Below are 22760 nucleotides of genomic sequence, written 5' to 3'. Positions count from 1 at the left end.
GGACCAGGTGCACAATTCAGCCTTGGGTCAGAGCTGCCTTGAAGTTTGAGGGTGTTACCATCCCTCTGGCTGTTTGTTCAGACCCATCCCTATACGAAGCCAAAATACCTTTCTCCTAGAAACCAGAGAAGGTTGCTAAGAGACACCCGTGTGATTTCCTAGCATATCACTTAAAAACTCAAGCTCTTCAAAGCAAGGAAACAAACAGCTAAGGACATCATAAATCTTAACTCTTGCCTCATAATAGCTGAAGACACGATCATTTTCTCACGTATAAAGACATGCGTATTTCACTGCAACACAACAACCTTATCTCTGATCTGTGAATTGTTTGTGGATTTTATATGTATTATTCTTGTTATCTAGAGTTCAGTAAATAAGTGTTTTCTTTTACAAGATACTGTTACATGGGAAATATTGTCAACTCATAAGTGTATCCACTGACAGAAGAATGTTTTGGTCAATTACATATAATTGATGACTCTTGAGACTGCAGTTATCCAATAGATGCTCTTAAAAATGTTCATTCCAGTTCTAGAGATGTTACCATTTCTATCTGTAAAAAGAAAAGGAGTACTTGTGGCACCTTAGAGACTAACAAATTTATTTGAGCATAAGCTTCCGTGAGCTACAGCTCACTTCATCGGATGCAATGTGTTCCTCATGTTCAGCATAGGGAATATTGCTGGAACTGAGAATATAGTTAAACCCAGAACGACCTTTTTAAGTGTACTCTATTACATAGGGTAATAGGAAAGTATAGAACATTATCCATTTTGGATATTTGTGGGGTTGCATCTGGGGCTGATCAATATGTATTGTTTATGTATCCATATTGGGATGTCATTTTGATGTTTCGTTTTCAGAAATATTTTGTGTCGTGTTAAGTTTGGGATTACTTGTGAAAGAGCTGTATTTATGCTGGACCAGAGTTGAAACTCATGAGTTGTGATGAAATATGCATTAATTTATATTTGTTTTATTTGTTACATGGGCAGGGGAAGATTTCTTATGCCCCTGACTATTTATTTCCTTTCCCTTTAAACGCTTAGATTTTGTAAATGTGCACCAATGGGATCGGTAACGACGTTGCTGTCACTTGGCAACCTGGCCTGGATTTTGAAACAAAGTTTTTGGTTTTGGAATTTCTTAAGTTTTTCAATTTTTTTTACTACATCTTCCATTTTTGGTGAGCGTGGAGGTGAATGAAGACAGAATTTGAAACATTTGTAATTAATAACACCCAGGGTTCACCAGATTAAAGGGAGGGAGTGGTCCTGGCTAAATTAAGAATGGCTCCCACCTGGATCATTCCATGCACGCTTGATACAATACGCACATTCCCTGCATAGCAGAAGAACTTGTTGCAGGATTGGGACCTATCTCAACCACAGATATGTATTGAGCACAACCTGCCTTCACTCCCAGGCTAGGTCCTAAATTAAAACACTTACCGGTCCAGTGATGTCAGTTAGGGGGGTGATGTTTTTATACTGGCAAAAGCCCTTGTATAGACACAATTTCACCAAAAGAGTGCTTTTGCCAGGATAAGCTGTGTCTCCACTTGGAGGATTTGTCAGTATAATGGTATCAGCATAATATACTGGTGTAGACCAGGCCTTCATGTTGTAAAGAAGTGCTCACCTGTTATGGCAAATTCAGCTCCAACCCAAGCCTAGACCCTATATTCTGAAGCCAATGCCCAACTCACCAGGCTTCAATGTGTCTCAGCAAGCCGAGAAGGGTGGCCATTAAGAATGCTGAGCATGGCCCTGCTGCTTCCAGACTGCGCGTGAGCCGATAACATCGGCTCTGCTGCCTGCAGGACCAGAGTTCTGCTCCCAGGTTTGCTGTATACTCTCTATATGACCTTTAGGAAGTCGCTTACTCTCTGTTCATCAAATACCCCCCATGGACCCATGCTCACCCCCTCCCTAGGCTCAGGGGTGTTTGGCAGATCGAGGGACACGAGAAAATATCGGTCACCACCTTCAACAAAGGCCATTCCAAGTCATTTTGTCCACAAATTATTAGTCGAATGAATAAAAAAATTCAGAAAACATTGTAGTTCCCATGAGTCTCAGCCCTCACTGTTTGCAAGGCTGAAGGAATTTCTGGGTCTGGGGAATTACAAGGATTCCTGGGCTCTATTCCTGGATCCAATCTAATCTAATCTGTATATCTAAGAGGGCATTTATTTGCCCCTCATCACCACAGTATCCCAATGACTGACTGTGTGGCCTTGGATATGTCACATCACCTCTCTGTGCCTCAGTTGACCCACCAGTGAAATGGCTCTAACGATCCTTTCCAAGCTTGCAGTGTTGATGTGAAGCTTAACCAACTCATTTAGGTAAAGTGCTTTGGGATGCTTAGATGGAAGCAGCCCAGCGTTGCTTTTATTCACTGTCACAGCCACTGGGCAGGAACTCTGGGCTCACATCCGTCTATGGCCCAGTTTTCCCAGTGCATTTTCCATCTTCCCCAGGCAGCTTGTGTATCTGTTTAATGTCCGAGCTCCCTTGGCACAGCTGTGGCTCTGTGTGGCATGAACATCAGGGCATGAGATCCTGCCCCTTGGCCTCACCTGGGCCTGGTTTCCTTTGCTCCTGGTATTGCAGATGAGACTCTCCACCTTCCTAGCCCAGGAGGAACCAATCCCAAATAGGAGCAGAGCTGACAAACCAACCAGCTACGTCACAGCTTCTGAGGCCTCTTGCTACAGCTGGCAGCTCAGAGGAAACTGTTCTTTCAAAGTGATGCTCTGAACTTCAGAGACTGCCCCATGGCGGAGGGAATTTCCTGTTCTGTAGCAGCAGCTGTTGGGTGGGGTGGGGGACCTGGGAGGAGACCCTTCTGCCAACCTTTTTGAAGGTGGGTGCTTCAACTAGGCGCCAGTGGCTTGATCTGAAGAGGTGCTGAGCGCCCACGACTCCCACCGACTTCACTGGAGTCAGTTTGGATTGAGACCCCTCGGATGCACCTCCTTGGATGCTGGCCCTGGTGGACTCCTCTCCTTCCTTGGCATTTAGACCCGTGAGATACACGTGGGCGTCCTCGGCCGTCTTCTAGCAGAGCGACATCCATTCAGCGTCTCTAATCTCCCCGTAGAAGGCAAACTTCCCAGCTCCCTGCTACTTGTCACTCGAGGCACTGGAGGAGAAGAGAAAAGGAGCCCAGCCCAGCCTTCCCCAGGACGGTGAGGTCTGCCGGCTTGAGCCTGCTGGTGTGAAGTGCCCCCCAGCTCCCCCCCGTCCCTACCGTGCTGGAGTTTGCTCCTTCTTGACAAGCAGCTGGGGAAATATTTCCTCCCAGTCCCCGCCCCACACCAAATCTTTGGAAATCTTCCTGCAGGGGGTGTCCAAAGCAGCCAGAGCCGCTCAGGGCTAAATCCTGTGCAGTGTCATGGCACGCTCTTCTCTGGGCACCGGGCCACTGAGGCCTCAGCATTGTGCATGCTCCAGCCCTTGTACAAAAGGCCATTGAATGAAATTCTGCCATGTCCTTTGCTCATCTATGCATTGCAAATAGCCGGCTGCTTCCTCATAGCTTGTGCTCCCAACACACTACCCTTCAGTGACCCCTGCTGGCAGAAGCTGGGTTTGCACTAGCTGCGAACTGCCCTCTAGCCAGTGCTCCTGTCCCAGTCCCTGCAGTGACTCCTGCTGGCAGAGGCTAGAATTGCACTTCCTTTGAGCTTCCAAACAGCTGTTGCTCATGCACCCCACACAGGGCCAGAGCCTTGGTGTGTGTAAAGCAGCACAGAAGTTGCTCCATTGACTTACACCCACCAAAGCCTGGCCCATATTTGTAGTGTTTGTGAAATGCATGAAAACAAATTCAATACCCTAGTGACGTGAAACGACTGAAAGGCTCTGAATGACTCTGGTGTTGGCCACATCAAAGGAGTGGGGTCGATGGCGGTTTGCTGAAGTCCTGGGGTGAGGTGTGTCTCTCTCTCTTGCACACAAACAGCGATGTTCTATGGGTTGTTACAAAGGCTGTTTGCAGGAGCGTTAGTGACCTGCTGTCCTTAGTGGGTGTGCGCCAGGGCTGGGCTGGCTGTTTGTGGTTTGGTGAAGAACTGTGACAGGAAGCTGCCTGCCAAACAAATCAATGGACTTTCTTTCACTGTATTGATGGGCTCTTCCAAACCTGCATGGACGGGCCAGCTGCTGGGTTGTGCTGTCGAATGAGTCTGGAGGTGCAGGTTCACTTCTGTGCTCCAGTCCTGGGTCGCTGTTTGCAGCTTTCTGTGGAGGTGGTTGACTTCTGGAATACCCCTGTTCTAGATCTCAGTGGTCACTTTGTCATGGAGGTGCTTGCCTACTGGGTTACCTGGATCTCTGCACTCAGACTGTTAGGGAGATGTTTGTATACGGGGTAGCCCAGTGCTGGATCTCAGCAGCTGAATTGCTGGGGAGGCTTGCTGGGGTACCTGGATCGCTGCACTCAGCTTGCCATGGAGGTGCATGCATGCTGGGTATTGTCATATTGCTGGGTTGCACTTTGGAAAATTTCACTGCAGAACCCAGCCGAGATCATGAAAAGTGATGGCTAATTCAATCAATCAATCAACCAAACCAAGAAACCTAATAAACCCCAGCATTTCACCATGGCAGCCGTGTGAGACCCTGTTGTGTGGTATCTATGGGGAGATCCGGCCAGGTGGAATCTCTTTTGCCATGATAACGGGGACTCGTGAAGACCTCCCTCACACTCACAAACTCACCCTCGTGGATGTAACTACAGCCTTGAGAAAAGACTTGCATCTTTCACAGCTTGGAGCCAGTTCATTGATAGGAAAGGCCAAATCTGAGGTCCCACAGAGCAGGCCAGGTGCCCCCTCAGCATGGATCTTTCCTGATCCCCTCCCCCTGCTGCCCCCATCCACTAAACTGGTCCATGCAGAGGTCAAGGCCACCTCGGCACCCCCCCCCCTTTTTGGGACTCCTCCTGGTACTTTTTGCATCCTAACAGGAGGGCTACCAAATCCTCCATCTGGACTCTCTTTTTTTGGCAGGGGTGAAAGAAGGGCCATCTCCCTGCATGCTATTGGCTAATCCCCTGTAATCCCCATCACGTGACGCCCCGGGATAGCTTGTGTTCCACAGGCAGGTTGTCAGAATGAGGGCTGCTGTCTGTGATCTTGCTGAAGGAGCTGCTCACCCCAATGCTGGGGGTCTGAGAGCAGAGTGCACCAGCCAGGGCCCAAAGAGATGGGGAAGGACCTCTGAGGCGGGAGGCTGGGGGGCATGGCAAGGTCGGCGAGGGCTGCCCGCAGCTGTGCTGGGTGGAGGAGGAGGTGATCCCAGGTAAGTGCCACTTTCCAGCCTGGGTCTGAGACTTGGAGCCAGCTCTGCAGTCAGGCATCCCAGCCAAGTGAGCAGCAGGACCGAAGTCCTGAGTTCCCATCTCTGCCTTCCTGCTGGGATGCTGGATCTGACAGTCCTTGGCGTGCGGGGCCAGGACACACTTGGAGGTGCGCCCTTGGCTCGGCAGACCTCTTGGTCTGACAGAGGTGCTTTGCTCCTTGAGGGCGTGCTCCCAGCGAGGCTGATTGGGAAGGGGATGCGGGAGGGACGAGGGCACTCTGGGCTGTGAGTCCACCTCAGTTTGAGAGATGAATCCTGTTGTGACTCTGCCTCGAGGCTGGCGACAGGCATGTCCTAGAAATGAATTAAACCCGACTTTCAGCAGCATTTCCTGGGGGCTCTTGCTGCCCATCTGTCTGTTTGGCTGCAGCCCTCTAGTGCCCGCTGTCCTCTATGAGATTCAGTTGTTGAGGCATGCCAACCGGCTACTGTACCTCCTCCCGTCAATGGGACTCCGTCACGTGCCAGCCAGCGTGGAGGGTTCCCAGGGAGACACAGGCACTGGTGGGGAAGTCAGGGCCAGGCTAGCAAAGCTGTATGTGCATCAAAGACAGCCACGTTGTGGAAGAAACGCAGCCTTCCCTCTTAGGTTGGCTGCTGCAAGTCAGAGACAGTCTTTATTCTCAAGCAATTGCAAGGAGGAGAGAGTGCACATTGAAAGGGATTAAGTCCCCGGTACTGCTCTGCATCTGATCATGCCGCACAGGAACCTTATCGGGGGTGGCAAACTAAGTCCCCAGTACCACTCTGCATCTGATCATGCCGCACAGTCAACAAGTGGGATGGTGTAAGCCCAAAGGGACAGATGGCAACACGAGCAGTCCTCCTCCGATACCCCAATACAGATTTCAAAAGGTCTCTTACCTCTATTGTGGCGCCATGGGGTTGGAAGGGGAACGGTCCGCAGCAGCCACCGCTGTCTCAGCAGGTGTTGCCATCCGCGTCACGGCACCAAATTGTGGAAGTAGGAAGAGGCAAAAAGAGGCTTTGAGGGCAGCCCTCTTAGTTTGTTAGAGACAGAGCAACAGTCAGGCTAACACAGAACCATAATAAAGCGAGATTTGTAGAGACAGGACTGGTGAAGTGTATGGGAAACTGCAAGCAAAGCTGTTTTTTAACCTTGCCTTGAGATAACAATGGAATGTAATTGTTAGGAGAAATGCTGAAAACAAATAAGATATCAGAAAGAAAAATGTATAAACAAGGCACAGCTTTGTTTACTGAAAAGGTAAAAATTTTGCTGTATATTGTTTTGTATTTTGAAGATTTGCATAAGGACAGACACCCTGTCCAAAACTGTTGCCTTCCTTCTTGCAATTGCCAGAAAGTAAAATTGTCTCTGACTTGTTGCAAACAACCTAAGAGTGAAGACTGAGTTTTCTTCCACAGGGTGAAAGGAGACCCAGCTAGCCCCATCCCCACTCCCTAATGCCCTGGGATCCTGCCGGGGACAAAGATTTGGGATCATTATAAGAGCACAGCTAGGATTCCACATCCAGCTCCGGGCACATTGGGATAGGAAAGAGGCCGGTAAAATGAACCAGCTTCGGAGAAGAGGCACAAAAATGACAAAGGGGGAGGAGAGGTTAATTTATCTGGAAAGATTAAACGAGCTAAAGGCTCAGTTCTGCTCCCGGTTACAATCAATTGACTTTGGCAGCCCCAGGATCTGTTAGAGACAATGGGCTTGCCCCAAAGGTGTGGATCGACACTGATCTGGCTGTTTCGGAGCAACTTTCCTTAGGAATTTTCCCCATCTGCCCCTTATTCTGAGTACTCCACTTAGCTTGGTACAGCAAGTTTGGACACGCTTATTTTGGCCTAGAAGGGGTCCAGGTTGACCTAGTCTAATGCAGTTTGTCACTTGGCATTGCCTGAATTGACGTGAGATGCTTTTACCTGCAATAAGAGCGTCCACTTCCAAACTCACTCCAAAATAATGAAATCAGTTTTATTTCCTCCTGGGGTTATTTCAAAGGCCTGGCAAGAAGATAGATCGCCTGGAAAGCGCAGAGCTAGTTCCAAGTTCCCAACACTGATGCCTGGGCCGGATTTTCAGAAGAGCCCAGCCTCAGTGGGCCTTCTTTTGGTGCCTAAACCTGGCCCTTGCATGTGCATGATGTGAGAGACAATCACTGTCTCGGATCTGAGCCCGGAGAACAAGGAGGTATAACTGGGAGAATTGAGGTGGACTGTCAGACAGGACTTCCCGATAGTGTGTGGAATAGCCGCCCAAGGGAAGCGGGGAAGCCTCAGAGCTGCAGACAATTATAACCAGACTGGATACAGCAGAAGAAAATTCACTGTATGGACCAGTCCTGCCCTGGCTGGAGGGATGGATCTGAGGAGTTCATTTTTATGAGAAAATACTCCCCCTCCCTCCTGCCCTGCCGGAGACTCCACTCCTCTGGCCCCGCTCCCTTTTTTGAAAAAAATTTTTTTTTTAAATTTGCCCAGTGCAGAACTGACGATGTTCTGCGCGCTTGGTGTAAGCTGGACAGCTAGAAAAGCAGACATGGCAGCTGTGTCATGCCGACCCCGGGACGGGTTCTGCGCCCGTCGGTGGTTAACCTGTCATTGGTGCTCCCTGCCACTGCTTCTGTTTTCAGACCCCCTAGTCCTGGGGGCTAATGCTCCTGTCCAGTGTCTGCCTGTCACGTGGTGTGTTAGCCATGCAGGCCGTCAGCTGTGAGACCTCCTGGTGGGTCAGTGACCCGCTGGCACTGGGGTACTTTCAAGTGTCCTTTGCAACCTTTTTAGGCCAAGACTTGTGACAGTGCAGGGGACAAAAGCATCAGTCCAAGCAAATTTGTCTCCAGGGATGGACACGGGATAGAGAGAGGGATGGATGACGGACTGTGCCCAAGTCCTGGAACTGCCGTTGCAGATTCTTTGGGCCTGATTCTCCGTTGCCTATGCAGTCATACCCCCGGGGCAAAAAGAGCGCAGAGGGGCTGGAAAAAGTCTGCCAGCTCAGAGTGGGATCAGGTCTTTTGTGTTTTCTTCCTGCTGCACTAGGGTGACCAGATGTCCCAAATTTATAGGGACAGTCCTGATTTTGGGGTATTTTTCTTATATAGGCTCCTATTACCCCCCACCCCCTGTCCCGATTTTTCACATTTGCTGTCTGGTCACCGTATGCTGCACAGCACAAACTGCCCTTCCTGGGCAGATCTGCTTTAAGTTCCAGTGACTACTGCAGACCGCCCCTAGCTGGCGCTAATGAGCCCCTGGCTGGAGATCTCAGTTCGTGTTTCCTTTGTGACCATCGGCCCTAGGAGTGAAGGGGAAGATCTAAAAAGAAGGGAACACACAGGGGTGTAGAGCTCCTTAGGGGCAGGGATGTTGGAGGTGGAAAAATCCATCCTATGTTACCATAGATCACTGAGCTGGTTCCCTTCGGCTGCATCTGCCCTTAAGCGACCACACTTGGCCTGAGCCACAAAGACCCATCCAGTAGCAACAGTCCCACCCCGGTTAATTTAGCAGTGGGTGAAGATCCTGCATAGCCCAGCAGCCTCTCCATCGCAGACCCCTGTGTGGTCCCTGGGGATCCCTGAGCTTGGTTCCTTGGAGATGACTGGGTCACTGGCAGGTTAGGCTGGTTAAGTGTGTAATTTGGATGGAGAACTTGATTCTGATCTGACCTCCACTAGATTTACACCCGTGTATCTCCTTTGCTGTTAGGGGAGTTACTCCTGATTTACACCCAGAGATTCCGGCTTTTTGCATTCGGGTCCAGATGTAGGGTGTGACGTGTGAGCTCCCTGTCTAGCTTCCTGATGAGTCTGATCCGAGCCCCCAGGGACAGTGACCCCACCCCCCCCAGCCAGTTACTGCATGGCCCCAGCCCCTGTGCCAGGTGCTGTGAGTGAGCAGTTTGCTCTTGTCCTCCTTGTGCCAGGCTCCCCCATGCTGCGGCCAGACTGAGAGGGAAGCGAGCGAGCGGCGATGAAGGGGGAGCGCCGAGCCATGCTGCACTGGCGGGAGGCAGATTTCCAGGAACGATGCACCTACATCGTGAAGGACCAGCCGTGTGAAATGCTCACGCGCCCTGACTTCCCTCGCGCACAAGCCTCCTTACCCCGAAACTTGGCCTTCCAGCACAACAGCAGCCACAAGGTGAGTTGCAGACACCAAGGGCTCGGCTTTTCCTGGGAGCCCTGGCCAAGGCAAGAGGCAATGGGACAAAAGGAGGGGCTTTGAGGTGCCCCCTCACCAACCCCAGGGAGGGGGCGTCAGACCATTGCTCTAGGCCAGTGGTTCCTAAACTTGTTCCCCCACTTGTGCGGGGAAAGCCCCTGGCGGGCCGGGCCAGTTTGTTTACCTGCCGCGTCCGCAGGTTCGGCTGATTGCGGCTCCCAATGGCCGTGGTTCAGGCCAATGGGAGCTGCTGGAAGCGGCGCGGGCCGAGGGACGTGCAAGACACTTGTGCACATTCTCACATACGTACGCACCCCCCCGTGAATGTACACGTGGATCTGTTAGTGAACACGCGACTGTGCAAACACACCTGCTCGTGCTCATATACATGCATGTGAACATACTAATATGCGCACATGCTAACGTGCAGACACAAGCGTGTGCATGCTCACATGTGTACACCCCTGTGCTCATGCTCACACGCATGCACATACCTGTGTGCACACCTAACACCGACAGACTACAGTCACCAGCGGGCGGGATCGAACACGCTCCTCACTTGCAATCTGCCACTCATGCTTATCGCACACCATCAGCGGGGGCACACCAGCAGGCCTGCACACAGACGGGGCCGGCGTTCACGCTCCCGTCTTGCTGCTTCCTGCGGGGTGAAATGAAAGCAGCCGGGGCTGGGCGGGTGCGGTGACAGCCAAAGGAGCCTGAGCCTCCAGGGTGTGACTGCAAGGGAGGAAGCTCCCAGGCAGGCCCCGCGAGGGCTGTATCTGCCTGTGGTATTCACCAAGTGACAGCCTCTGGGCTCGGCTTCCTCCCATCAAAGCAGGAGAGCGAGACACGCAGCCACGAAGGCATTAACCTTCCCCTCCCTCCCAGCCCTCTCCTCCCTGCAGCCTGGCCTTGTCGGGGCAGGTGCCCAGCTGGTGGAGTGAGGGTGGAGGGCACATTCCCTTCTGACAGGGAGCCCTGCCTGGCTGCGGCCTGTGCCCAGAGCCCTAGGCCTGTCGCCGCTGGCTGTGTACCACACGTCGTGGTGGGGTGGCATGCCATGGCGGTGGGCAGCCTGGTGATGTCTCACAGGCTCCCTGGCTCTGACTCTCAGCGTTAACCTTCTGCCTTCACCCAGGAAGTGCCCTGAGAACTTGCCTCCTTGTCTTTCTCTGTCCCCACAAAGGCCCAGGGGCAAGTGGAGGCCCTGGCAGCTAGCAAACCAGGGGCGCCCTGATTGCATCCCCCGCCCCCAGGGTGTGAGCACTAGACCCTGCTGCCATTCCGAGGGAGCCGGAGGTGGCAGATTTCCAGGTGCCGAGCACCAGCCCAGTGGCTAGGCCATGCCCAGAGCTAGGGACAGCCAGAGTAGGGGCTGGGGGTGGGGAGGGGCTTCTCCTGACTTGTGTGCAGGTGGGAACATGGGCTGGGTGGCTGCTCTTGGGGCGGGGGTGGGGGTGAGCACAGAGCAAACCCTTCGCTGGGATTCCCGCTCCCCGCACCGTGCCAAGCTTTCCACCCTCCTGTAGAGGGGATGCTTTCTAGCCCCATCTACCAGCAGGAAATGTGAGTGTGTGTGAGGGGGCAGTGGCGAGGCGGGGGCTGCTGTTGGGAAGGAAGGAAATGCAGAGGAGGAACAGTGAGTCGAGGGGGGAGCAAGGCGTTCAGAGGGGCTGGGAAGGGCAACAAGCAAAGGAAGTGGAAGCGAGGGAGCAGGGACATTCCCAGCAGCTGGGTCAGGCTGGGGTTTTCCTGCGGTGTCAGGCTGTCCCGGGTGGAAGGGGTGAGCTAACCCTGCCTGGCACGGGGATCCGAGCAAGGAAAGGCTGGGGTTTTCCTGTGCCTCCCGCGGGAGAAAGGCCCCGGTGTATTACACCAGACTTGCTGTCGCAGCTGGAACAGGAGGTGCATTGATGTGCCTGGCTGGGAGAGGTTCTGGTGGGCCACTCCCCTGGGCCGGAGTTCCTCTGCCACCTGGTGATAGCCCTGGGCATGCCAAGCCAAGCCGAGGGGAGCCTCACGCAACTTGGTCCCAATCCAGTCAAGGGCAAAATTACCCTGGAGTGAACTGGGGCAGGCCCAGCATCAGCCTCTTCTGGGACCCTCCCTCCTGCCTGGGCAGGTGCCCCTCCCTCCTTGCAGCCCTGCTCACCCTGTGCAGATGAGCAAAGCCCACATGGGCTGTGGGCGCTGCTGGCTGCCCAGCTAAATGGAGGTGCCTGACCAAGCTTGGCCGTCCCATTGTGCAGAGAGCACGTGGCGGGAGGGGGAGGGAGCTGAGGGGTGGGTAGGGAAAGAAGGGGCAATGAGCCACGGTGGCAAGCGGGGGTAAAATATTAGCCAGACCCCTGCTGGTCCCCCACCCCATGCCTGCCCCCACTCCTCTCCTGCCTCCAGCCGCCGGCTCAGCCTGCTCCGTGGGAACCCGCCAGGGGAGCGCTCTGATTAACACATATGCCTGCTCCCCTTCCCAGCTCTCGTGTGTTGGGAGGGTTGCGGGGGGGGTGGGGGAGGGACAGAGTCCTGCAGGATCGGGAGGAGGAGGAGGAGGAGGAAGGGGCGGGATGGGGGATGGGGAAGCAGAGCAGAAGACGCACTTCCCTCCTGTACAATTTCCCTCCAGTGTAGAGGAAATCCCCCCAGTTCTGTGCACCCAAGGGCAGCCCAGGAGAGGGCGGAGGGAACAGGGCTGAGGATGAGGGGTGCCAGGCAGGGATGAGCGAGAGGGAGGGTGCGGCAGAGGCAGGGGATTCGACTCCCACGCTGCCCCTTTGCTAGGGTGGAGGGGCGGCTTTCCCCACCCCAGCTGCCTTTGCAGGCTCCACGTGCAAGGACGCTGCGTTTGCTGGCAGCTGATGCTGAGGCCACGAGCGCCTGCCCTCATCCAGTGGGAGGAGGCAGAGAAGGGTGCGAAGCGGCCAGATCCCAGTCCGAACCCCTCGCAGTGCGGGCCTGCGGGCAGCTGGAATTTCTCCTCGCCCCTTCGCACCGGCAGAGTTTGCATCCAGCCCTGCAGGTCACCAGCCTTTGGGCCAGGGGGAGGCCAGACCCGGCGTGTTCCAGCCCAGGCCCGTCTCTGGGTCTGCTGGAAGAGACACGCTGCTCCGTGTGCAGCGTCTGTCCTTGTGGCAGGACTGAAGGTGTCTCTGGGTGTGGCAAGGCTGGAGTGTTTTGGGGAGGCTCCGGGGTTCTTTGAGAGGCTCCGGCCCCAGGAAGGGGCAGCAGGAGCCAGTTCCTAACACTCTGATGGGAATCGGAAAAACTTTCATTCACAGTCTAACTCGGTTTATCTGTGCTGCTCTCCCCCTCAATGAAGGGTCTGCCTAATCCCGTTTAGGGATTAGCGTGTCAGGGGCCTGGGCTAATTAACGCCAGACTGATCCCACGGACAGTGCTGTCCATCACCTGTTTGCTCCGCCACCAAAATCTGGTCTCCCCAGCTGGGTTGCATTGACGGTGACAGCGAGGCCTGCCACAGGGGAGCGGGGAGGTGGCGGGGGGCCTTGGGCTGCAGTGGTGGGAGGGTGCATGGGGCGTACGGCATGGAGGAAGGGGAATGGCTGTGTGTGCAGGGGGGGCGTAGTTTTGGGGTATATGTGTGTGTCAGGAGTGCTGTCAAGATTCGGGATCCAAGGAGGCTGCTGGGATGTTCCCTGGAGCCTGTTCCCAGGCGTGGGAGGAGGGCTGGCCGGTGCTGACTGCATGCTCGTGCCCCTGCAGGTGGTGGCGGTGCTGAGCCGAGAGTACATCCCGGCGGGCACGTGCTTCGGGCCGCTGGTCGGGGAGGTCTACACCAAAGAGAACGTGCCAAAGAACGCAGACAGGAAGCACTTCTGGAGAGTGAGTAACGGCTCCCTCCTAGGCCAGCTGGGAGGGTGACGGGATTGGTGTGTTCTCCCCAGCCCCAGGGGCCGTCCCCTCCCGAGGGCTTTCACCCATTGCGCAGGGCTATCTGTGCAGCCTTCCTCCCAGACATATCTCTGCTCCTGGCAGCCAGCCAGAGCGGGCGGCTTCCTGCGGGGGTGGAAGGCTGCTCTAACAGCCAGCTACCAAGGGTGCCCGGGGCGGAGACAAGCAGCACCTTCCCTAGAAGGCTTGGGTCACCAGCACTATGAGACAACCTGCTTCTGCCAGGCCCTCCGCTCCTCCCGAGCCCTGCTCAGCTCCACTGGCCCCAACCTGCCCCATTGACCAAGTTGTCTGGCAGCAGGCGAGCTCAGTGGGCACGAGGCCATCAGGGTGCCAGTACCTGGGAGACAGTCACTGGCATCTTCCCAGAGCTGGACGCAGCATGGGCCGGCCTCTGGCGCAGTCTTTGGAGGACACTTGAATCAGGGAATCTCCTTGTGGGAAGGTTTTGCTGTCTCCAGAGCACTCTGCCTCCATCCCCAGTCTGGTCCCCCAGCGCCATAGCCGGACCTTTGGGGGCACTGCCTTCCACTCGTGTAGCCATATAGGGTTTGGGTGGCTGGGGTCGCACGGGATCTCATGGCTGCCAGGGAGGAGTCCAGGGACTCTCCGGCATTGCCAGAAGCAGTGTCTCCGCGAGTGGGTGCTGTATCGATGCCCCAGCATGCCGATGGGCAGATGGTGTGGCTGGGGAGAGAGTCCTAATGGGAGAATGCGTCACATCTGAGTGTCCTGACCAGAGCCCCTCACCTGTCCAGGGCCTGGAGTCCACCCGGGGGCTGCCGGTTAAGGATGTGTCTGCAGCTCCAGCCCCCACACCCGAGCTAGCTTTAATGTAGCTACCTCTGGTTTCGGAGCGTGGAGCCGCTGCCGGGTGGGCTTCAGCGGCAGTACAAGCCCCGGGTGGTTGCTTGCGGGGCCAGCCTGTGCTGACGTACATGCTGCCGTAGCTTCACCGCTCCAGCCCCTGAGCTAGCTAGGTTAAAGCTAGCTCGGGAATGTCTGCCCGACCTGCGGTCACGCCCTGGGCCCACAACAGCGACGTACTTGGAATGATCATTTGCTCTTTTATTGCACCTTCCTCCAAAGCACTTTACATACGTCAGAGAATTAAGTCTCTCAGCCCCCTGTGCAAGGTGGCTCAGTATGGCTACCCCTCCTTTACAGATGGGGAAACTGAGGCATGGAGCAAGAAAGTGAGGCAACTCTGGCAGGTACAGCAACAGAACTCAGGAAGGGAGGCCCGCCCCTGCTCCCTGTCCTGTGCTCTCACCATTAGACAACCCTGCCCTGGGTTATTTACACAGAGTAACCCGTGCCCGGGGAAGGGGGAGAGGAGGGGAACTTCTGCTGGTCGAACTGCAAGTGAAAGCCCCTTTCTGCATTCCCCGTTTGTGCTGGGAATTTCAGGTGGCCGACAGCATGCCCCAGTGCTTGCTGGGGAGTGTTTTGGTTTGGGGGCTTTTTTTTTGCTTTTTTTTTGCTTTGGTTCATTTTTCTTGTTTCTTAAAAGGAAATAATCCCATGGCTGCTCGCCAGCCAGTGTTTAGCCCTCCGGCCTTTGTCAGCTCTTCCTGCTCTTCAAAGCACCGGGCGGCTCTGAGCTGTTTGCCTCCCGGAGCGACAAGGGGAATGGACCAGCCCTTTCTGGGCCCCTGTCCAGTTCCTCCTGCCGGGAGGCAGAACCAAGTTAGGGGCCAAAAAACACCGCAGAGGCGAAGGTCGCGGCTGCTGAGTTTGAAACCAAAACTCTCCCCGCGTGGGGTGATGTCAGCAGGGGCTGGGATAAAGCTCCTCTTGTGCCCAGTGCTCTGGTAGTGACTCATGAGAACCCCACAGGGTGAGTGTGACAGGCAGAGAGAGAGAGATCACAGACGGGCTGTAAGTGTCGCAGGTACTTGGGACCTCGTCGCTCTCAGCAGCTGCTCACGGCGCAGACGCTCCATGGCTGAGGTGCTCAGAACATTGGTTCTTCCAGCCTTTTCGAGCTGGACCCATTTGGACGGAGGGTAACATTGCCTCTGGGGCTGACCCCTGGCAGGGAGCGGTTGGCTTTGTGAAAGCGAAAGGAACAGCTGTGTGCCGGTGCATGGAACTCGTGGATGGGGAGAGTCCGGACTCCTGGGTTCTATTCCTGACTCTGGGAGAGAGCTCGCTCCGGTGGACTCAACTTACAGCTGAGAGCCAGGACTCCTGGGTTCTCTTCCATGCGGACCCTACACGGGGCAAGTCACTTCCCTCCTCTCTACCTCAGCATCCCGTGTCTGTTAAAGGGGGATAACAAAACTGGGTGACCAAGTACCCATCACCATCAGTGACCAACCTAGTGGGCACAACCCTGGAGGCCCCAGAGGCAGCGTAAACCTCCTGCCAGATGCACCGGCAGGGGATGCTCGTTTTGCTAAGCGCCCCCAGCTCTGTGGCTAACCAGACTGTCTCTTCCCTTCTGCCTCCTACAGATTTACGCCCCGTGGGGCGAGCTTCACCATTTCATCGACGCCCATGACCCACGCCGCAGTAACTGGATGCGCTACGTCAACCCCACCCCTGACGCCCCGGCCCAGAACCTGGTGGCCTGCCAGAACGGTCTGGAGATTTACTTCTACACCCTGAAGCCCATCGTGACGGGGGCCGAGCTCCTGGTGTGGTACAGCCACGAGTTTGCTGAGTGCTTGCAGTGCCCGCTGCCGGGGGAGCTCGGTGAGGAGCGTCTGGGGCGGGGTCTGAGGGTGGCTGGCGTGCCTCCATGTCTGAGATGTTACAGCGGACCCAGAGAGAGTCTGGCTGTAATGGGGGGAGAGGGGGAGTCATGCCAGGGGGCTGTGCCCCGAAGGAGGGGGTGGCATGTGGGGTTGTGCACGTGTGTCTGCCATCCTGCACGTGTCTGGGTTTGCACAGAACGCCTGCCAGTTGAGCCAGGCCCATGGATCGCGGATACTCTGCTCTGGAGCTCAGCTGATCACAGGCTGCCTGGCCCGTCCCCAGAAGCAGCAGCTCACTGGGGCAGTGACTGGGTGCCAGCCCAACCCTGAGCCTTGAGTGTGGGTGGCTGTGGAGGTGAGCTCCAGGTGCCAGCTGATCCCCTGTGAAATAGGGGCGGGACATCAAGTGCAGGTGAGTTTCCTGCAAAGTGGCAGGGAGTAGGGGCAGGTCTGGTCCCCCAGGTGATGGAGTGGCTCTGAGGCAGGGGAGCAGGCCAGACTGAAGGGCACAGGCTCCCAGCCCGGCTTTCCTCTCCGTGTGTGAGCACAGCTGCTTCCAGGGAAACGGACAACCTTCGCTGAACTGACGTGGATCTTCCAATTGGGGTTCATGGTTCAGCCTGAGTCTGGGCCAGTTCAATCCTTATTTCACGCAAACTGACCCGTCCATCTCTAGTAATCTAGAAAAGGAGTACTTGTGGCACCTTAGAGACTAACCAATTTATTTGAGCATAAGCTTTTGTGAGCTACAGCTTCATCAGATGCAAGTGAGCTGTAGCTCACGAAAGCTTATGCTCAAATAAATTGGCTAGTCTCTAAGGTGCCACAAGTCCTCCTTTTCTTTTTGCGAATACAGACTAACATGGCTGTTACTCTGAAATCTAGGAATCTAGTAATCTCTGTCCATCTCTAGTCATCGGCCTCGCTCCAGGCCAGATGAGGAGCTGTCCCGAAAAGTGAATTTAGCGCTGGTGAAAGGCATGGGGGTGCAGCTGGTCCCACGAGGGTGGAAATCTCACCCACAACCCGAGGTCTTGCGAGATCACCCTTGGTGATGATAGGATTTCCACCAGATGGACACAACCACCTGAGAACAGGACCTGTGTTCTGTCTACTATACGGCAGGCCTGGCTGCAGGGCCCTGCGGGCTTGTCTGCATTTAACGTGTCTTAGGTGCTTGGAGCCTGGGATGGGAGCCTAGGACAGGATATGAATAAACAGCCAGGTGAATCACTAGTCACTCACAGTGCCTGGATGGAACACCCGGGGTAGGGTGGGGGTGGGATTACCCTGCCAATGACACTTCCTGGCAACGCCGGGACCCGGAACGTGCGTGGTAACACGTGTGCTTGCTTCTTTCTCTCCAGAGCACGATGGTCTCTGGAAATCCACCACAGAGGCCCCCGCCACGCCAGGGCCTCAGCCACCACAGGGGGGCTCTGCCGCCAATCCAAACCCCACAGCGAAGCACTCACAGAGCAAGGAGGCGGAAGAGGGCGATGAAGATGAGAGCGTTGACGTGGAAGCGCTGGACAGGGGCGTGCCGCCGAGCCCAGCAGGATGCCGACCCGCGGTGCTGAGCGGGCAGCTCCCCCAGGAAGTCAAGCCGTGGCCCCTGGGGCGTAGCCCTTTCCCCAGTGCCCCTGGCAAGGAAGGGGCACCGGAGAAGCCCAGCCAAAGAGCCGCAAGCCTCAGGAACCAGGCAGTCCTCGGCTTCTGCCCGTACGGCCCAACTACCTCGCTGTGCAAGGAGCTGCAGGGCTGCCTTCGCAGCCTCTACCCCTCCTGCCCCCTGTATCTGCCGACGGGCCACCTGCCCCAGCCGTATCTTCACGCCTGCGGCACCATCCCTGCCCACTCCCCCCGGTTTGTGCTGCCCCCCCAAACCATGCCTTTCCTGCCAGCGCTGCCCCTGAGCAGGGCCGGGGTGGTCCCTCCCTTGGGGTTGCTGTCGCAGGATCCGCAGGTCTACGCCCATGCCCGGGGAGATGGGACATCTCCATACCCAGGCCTCTACGCAACTGTCTTGCCTCATGAAAAACAGGAAGCCCATGAGCTCCGGAAGCCACAGGATGTTTTAATCGCCCTCCAAAGCGGGGCTTTCTCCTTTCCAGGCTTGGACAATGGACCAAAGCAGTATTTGTCCCCTGCCGGGGACACCTCATATACCTCTGAAGTTCAGCAACAGAAACCTACCTCCCTGCTTGCCCACCCACTGGAGGCCATCAATCTCAGCATGCCAAAGTTCTGCCCGCCATCCGGCCGCTTGGGTACCACGCCCGTGCCCTACCCTCTGAAGAAGCAGAACGGCAAGATCAAATACGAGTGCAACATCTGCGCCAAGAGCTTCGGGCAGCTCTCCAACCTCAAGGTACCAAAAAGCCACCTTGGGCCAGTCTCTCACCTTCCTCCATCAGCAGCAGCCTTGCCCCTCCCAGCCCACATCAGTGTGGTCCTGTTAGCTTCTTCCGAGGCAGCATGGTCTAGTGGCTAGGGCACTGGGCTGAGAGTCTGGAGACCCAGGTTGTATTCCTGACTCTACCCACTGTGCGACCTTGGGCCAGTCATGTCCCTGCTCTGTGCCTCAGTTTTCTCCATCTGTCAAATGGGTATAATGATACCGACTCACCTCTGCTTTGAGCACTATGGATGAAAAGTATCTCCTCATTTGGTAAATACCCTCCCGTGCCTCTTCCTTAATCAGTCAGTCTCCATCCTTCTCAGCAGCCTTCAATGTCACGTCTCACCCACCTCCTAGGTCTCCCAGTCACAAATCATTATGGCTGAAGATGTTCCATTATGTTAATAGCCGGACACTGGGCTACCCGGGATTGTGCTTCGTGGGTGGGCTTTGGTCGCAAGCTGATCAGGGGTGGGATCTGGGAGGACATCACTAGAGTCCCCTCTGACGTCTTTGCTCTTCCTCTGTATTATCTCAGCAGCTTGGGGCATGTCCCCTGTCCTGGATCCAGCACATGGATCACATTGCAGGAGGATTTTCCCAGCCTCTCTCTCTCATTAGCACAGCACAGCCCAGATGGGGAAAGCCAGGATGTTCCCCGTCTAGCCCCAAAGGTTCCAGGCAGGAGGGAAGAGCCAGCCCAGGAGAGGGCCCCCATCCTGGCCAGCAAGAGACATGCAGGCTCCCCCATTATCCCTGCTCATCCATCCCTCAGATGAGGAGAGCCCAACTCAGAGGGACAATCGCCTCTCGGAGCAAGTGGCTCCATCGCCTAATGGAAATGTCTCTCGCTTCTCTCCCTCAATCCCTCGCTTTTCTCAAACCCCTGACCTCCGACCATGCTCTTACTCCTGCACTTTCCCATCTTTCTTTTTCTTTCTTTCTTTCTTTCTTTCTTTCTTTCTTTCTTTCTTTCTTTCTTTCTTTCTTTCCCCACCCTGCCCCGCCCCCTGTGCTCCCTGCAGGTCCATCTGAGGGTGCACAGCGGCGAGAGACCCTTCCAGTGCCACATCTGCAAGAAGTGTTTCACGCAGCTGGCTCACCTGCAGAAGCACCACCTGGTGCATACGGGCGAGAAACCTCACAAATGCCTGGTAGGTGACGCTCCCTCCTTCCCCCTGCTAAAGGCTGCGGTGCTGGGAAAGGGGCCTCAGGGCCCATCTGAGCCCATGCCGGCGTGGGGGCGGTTGACTCTGAGGTCTGAGAGTGTGGGGCACTGTCCATTGGGCAGCCTGTTGGAATGGTGTTGAAGGCGGGGCAATGGCATCAATATGGGGGGCAGAGACCCAGCGGGGCCTCGGTTGCTGGGCAGCAGGAGGGTGGATAACGGTTGCCGGGGGGACGAGGAATCAGCTGGACACTGAGCCCAAGGCACAGGGACAGGAGGGCCCTGAGTAGGCACAGGACCAAATTCTGCCCTGGGCTGAGTGAGCCCAGCTCCACGGACGGGCCTGGAGTCGCCCCCCGCGAGGCTGATCCTCGCCGCAGGCCCGGGGGCAGGCCGGGGGGGGCGGGGGGCTGAGCCGGGGGGCCGGCCGGCAGGTCTGAGACGCGTCCGCCCCTACGCAGGTCTGCCACAAGCGCTTCAGCAGCACCAGCAACCTCAAGACCCACCTGCGGCTGCACTCGGGCGAGCGGCCCTACCGGTGCCCCCGGTGCCAGGGCCGCTTCACCCAGCACGCCCACCTCAAGCTGCACAAGCGGCTGCACGCGCGTGAGCGCCCGCACCGCTGCCCCGGCTGCCCCGAGGCCTACACCCACCCCTTCGGCCTGGCGCTGCACCGCCGCGGCTGCTGCCCGCCGGCCCCCGGCGCGGCCGGCCCCCCCGCCCAGCTCGGCCGCTTCGACGCCCTGATCGGCCGCCTCGACTTCAGCCTGGACGCCGAGCGCCTGCAGGGGCAAAGGGCTCCCGGGCCCCTGGAGGATCTCACCCGCCGGGAGATGGAGACCGGCAGGCCTGGGCAGCCCCCCAGGGACAAGGGCCCCTGCTCGCCGGGCCTCCGCAAACAGCTGCCGCCCCTGCCCCACTGCAGTGTCTCCGTCAAGCAGGAAGACTTCCCGTTGCAGCCGGCCTGAGCCGCTCGCTCGGCTGGGACTGGGCCGGACCCCATGCCCACTGCGGGGCCTTGGCTAGCTGTGGTCAGGGCTAGCTCAGCGGTTTGAGCGTTGGCTGGCTAAACCCAGGGTTGTGAGTTCAATCCTTGAGGGGGCCATGTAGGGATCTGGGCCAAAAAAAAAAAAAATTGGGGATCGGTCCTGCTTTGAGCAGAGGGGTTGGACTAGGTGACCTCCTGAGGGCCCTTCCAACTCTGATATTCTGATTCTGTGGCCCCTCTGGGCAAGGGCTAGGCAAAAGACCAAGCCCTTACAGACCCCTATGGGCTCTGTATCTTCCCCTCTGGGTCCCACACCAGCCCTGGGTGCCAGGGGCTGGGCTGGGGTACAGCAGCCTGGGATTTTGATTGGGGCCATGGATGTGTCCGCAGGGTGAAGCGGGTGCCAGGGAGCTGTGGGTATCGCCTCCCGCTCTGCAGACAGGGCTAGGAGGGGGCTTTGTTTCTCGCACTGGCCTCCCCAGTCTCAGGACTGAGCGGGGGGGCTGACACCTGGGCTTTACATGAGCTCCAGCCCCGTAGCAGCGCCCTCAGCCTAGGGGCCTGCAGGGATCCAGGGAAAGCCCTTCCTTGGGTTCCCTCTCCAGGCCGCAGGTAAGGTGCAGGTCAAGACCCACAACCTGTCCCAGAACTCCGGGAGCTGCCTGGTCTGTGTTATCTCTGTGAATGGCCCAAACCTCCCCTTTAAAAGTGATGCCACCCTGCTCACCAGGAGGCTAGGCCAGGGTGGCAGGAACCCCGGGCTGGCCAAGAACCAGCTGCGGTCAGCTCCGCCATCCCATTGGGACCTGATTTCCTTCAGCACCACAGTGACTTCCGGGCCCCAGGCCCTGTAGAGAGATACCAAAAACTGGGATCTGCCAAGCCCTTCCCAGCTCCTGCAGCCTCCTCTCCTGACCTCCAGTGTCACATCACGGGAATCTGTGATGAACCCTCGAAGTGCCACATCTGGTCCTGCCCACAGCCCCTGAGGGCACCATCCAAGCCACACGAAGGTACAAAACCAAGGGACTCCTTTCTCTGGGGTCTATGGAATGAGCTTTAACCTCTCGGGGGGGGGGAGGGGGGAGGACGTGGTATAGGAGCAAGACTTCGTCCCTGTCTATACAAAGCTTTAATCTCTCCAGTGCCCCTCGTGTGGGGTCAGGGAGCTGCACTCAGTACAAGCCAGGGGCCCCAGCCTGGCCTATGGAAAGAGCTTTAACTTCTCCTGTTGCCCCCCCCGCCCCACAATCTCGGGCTGTGCCACCCTCCCTAGTCTGTGACCTTCTCAGGTATCCCCGCTGGGGCCGCTGCCCTCACATTCGACTTGCCCTTCCTTTTTTATTTATTTCTCGGCTGGCTGCAGCCCTGGCCAGGGCCTTTGTGTATTCCTTGGGCACTTTGCTGGCGTAGAGCGCTGAAATGGAGGGAGTGAGAAAGTGGGGCCAGCGGGGGCTGATCCTGGTGGCAGGAAGACGGCCCCTGGGGCGGGGGGACATTTAGGCCATGCCCAACCTTCTACCCCCGTTAGCTGCTCGATCTCTGTCTAGGGCAGTGCCCCTGGGACATCTGCCCAGCCCTAGGGAAACGCTTAGTGGTAGGATGGCCCCGCCAGCCCAGAACACCCCATGGGACACCCCACTGCTTTCCTGCTCCCCACTTACCGGTCTGTCCCCTCACCCTATAGCTCCTTCACATCCTTTCCCCAGCATCCTCGATGGCCGGCAGCCTGCCTGCCTGCTTCACGTTAGACCCCCCTCTACTCTTCACTCCTGTATCCCCTTTGCGTTCTGCCCTCTGCCTCTGCACCTCCTTGCACCCTTTGTCCTCTATATCCCTCCTAGCTGCAGGCCCAGCCCTCCACTCCTTGGCTCCTCGTACCCACTGAGCTCCCTCCATACCCTGCAAGCCAGGGCGAGTCACATAACACTCTGGAGCCGGCAGACAGACCCCCACCGACCCCCACCTCAGGTGCCACAGCGGAAACGTCTGCTGATCGGAAAAGCCTGGTAACATGGAAGGGGCCAGGGCCGGGGGTTGTGATTCCAATGTGTATAGTCAATAAAACTTT

General features: G+C 56.5%; 1 protein-coding gene across 1 annotated transcript; it reads left to right on the top strand.

Moving 5' to 3' along the window:
* Positions 1 to 9289: 9289 nt before the first annotated feature.
* Positions 9290 to 22760, top strand: ZNF683 (zinc finger protein 683). Its single transcript, XM_073317817.2, has 6 exons — positions 9290 to 9497; positions 13242 to 13361; positions 15890 to 16130; positions 17500 to 18503; positions 19559 to 19687; positions 20163 to 22760. The coding sequence occupies exons 1-6, from the start codon at positions 9327 to 9329 to the stop codon at positions 20667 to 20669; spliced, it is 2172 nt and encodes a 723-aa protein (XP_073173918.1). The 5' UTR covers positions 9290 to 9326; the 3' UTR covers positions 20670 to 22760.

The sequence above is a fragment of the Lepidochelys kempii genome, chromosome 19 (genome assembly GCF_965140285.1).
Source record: "Lepidochelys kempii isolate rLepKem1 chromosome 19, rLepKem1.hap1, whole genome shotgun sequence".
In the NCBI taxonomy this organism is placed as follows: Eukaryota; Metazoa; Chordata; order Testudines; family Cheloniidae; genus Lepidochelys; species Lepidochelys kempii.
The sequence above is the reverse complement of the archived record's forward strand: the minus strand, read 5'-3'. Positions and strand labels throughout refer to the sequence as shown.

Bases quoted from the DNA above. Each gene is read 5' to 3' on its own strand.
- ZNF683 (XM_073317817.2), top strand. From the start codon at position 9,327: ATGAAGGGGGAGCGCCGAGCCATGCTGCACTGGCGGGAGGCAGATTTC. The intron at 9,498-13,241 runs GTGAGTTGCAGA...GTGCCCCTGCAG, and splicing joins AGCACAACAGCAGCCACAAG to GTGGTGGCGGTGCTGAGCCG. The intron at 19,688-20,162 runs GTAGGTGACGCT...GCCCCTACGCAG, and splicing joins AGAAACCTCACAAATGCCTG to GTCTGCCACAAGCGCTTCAG.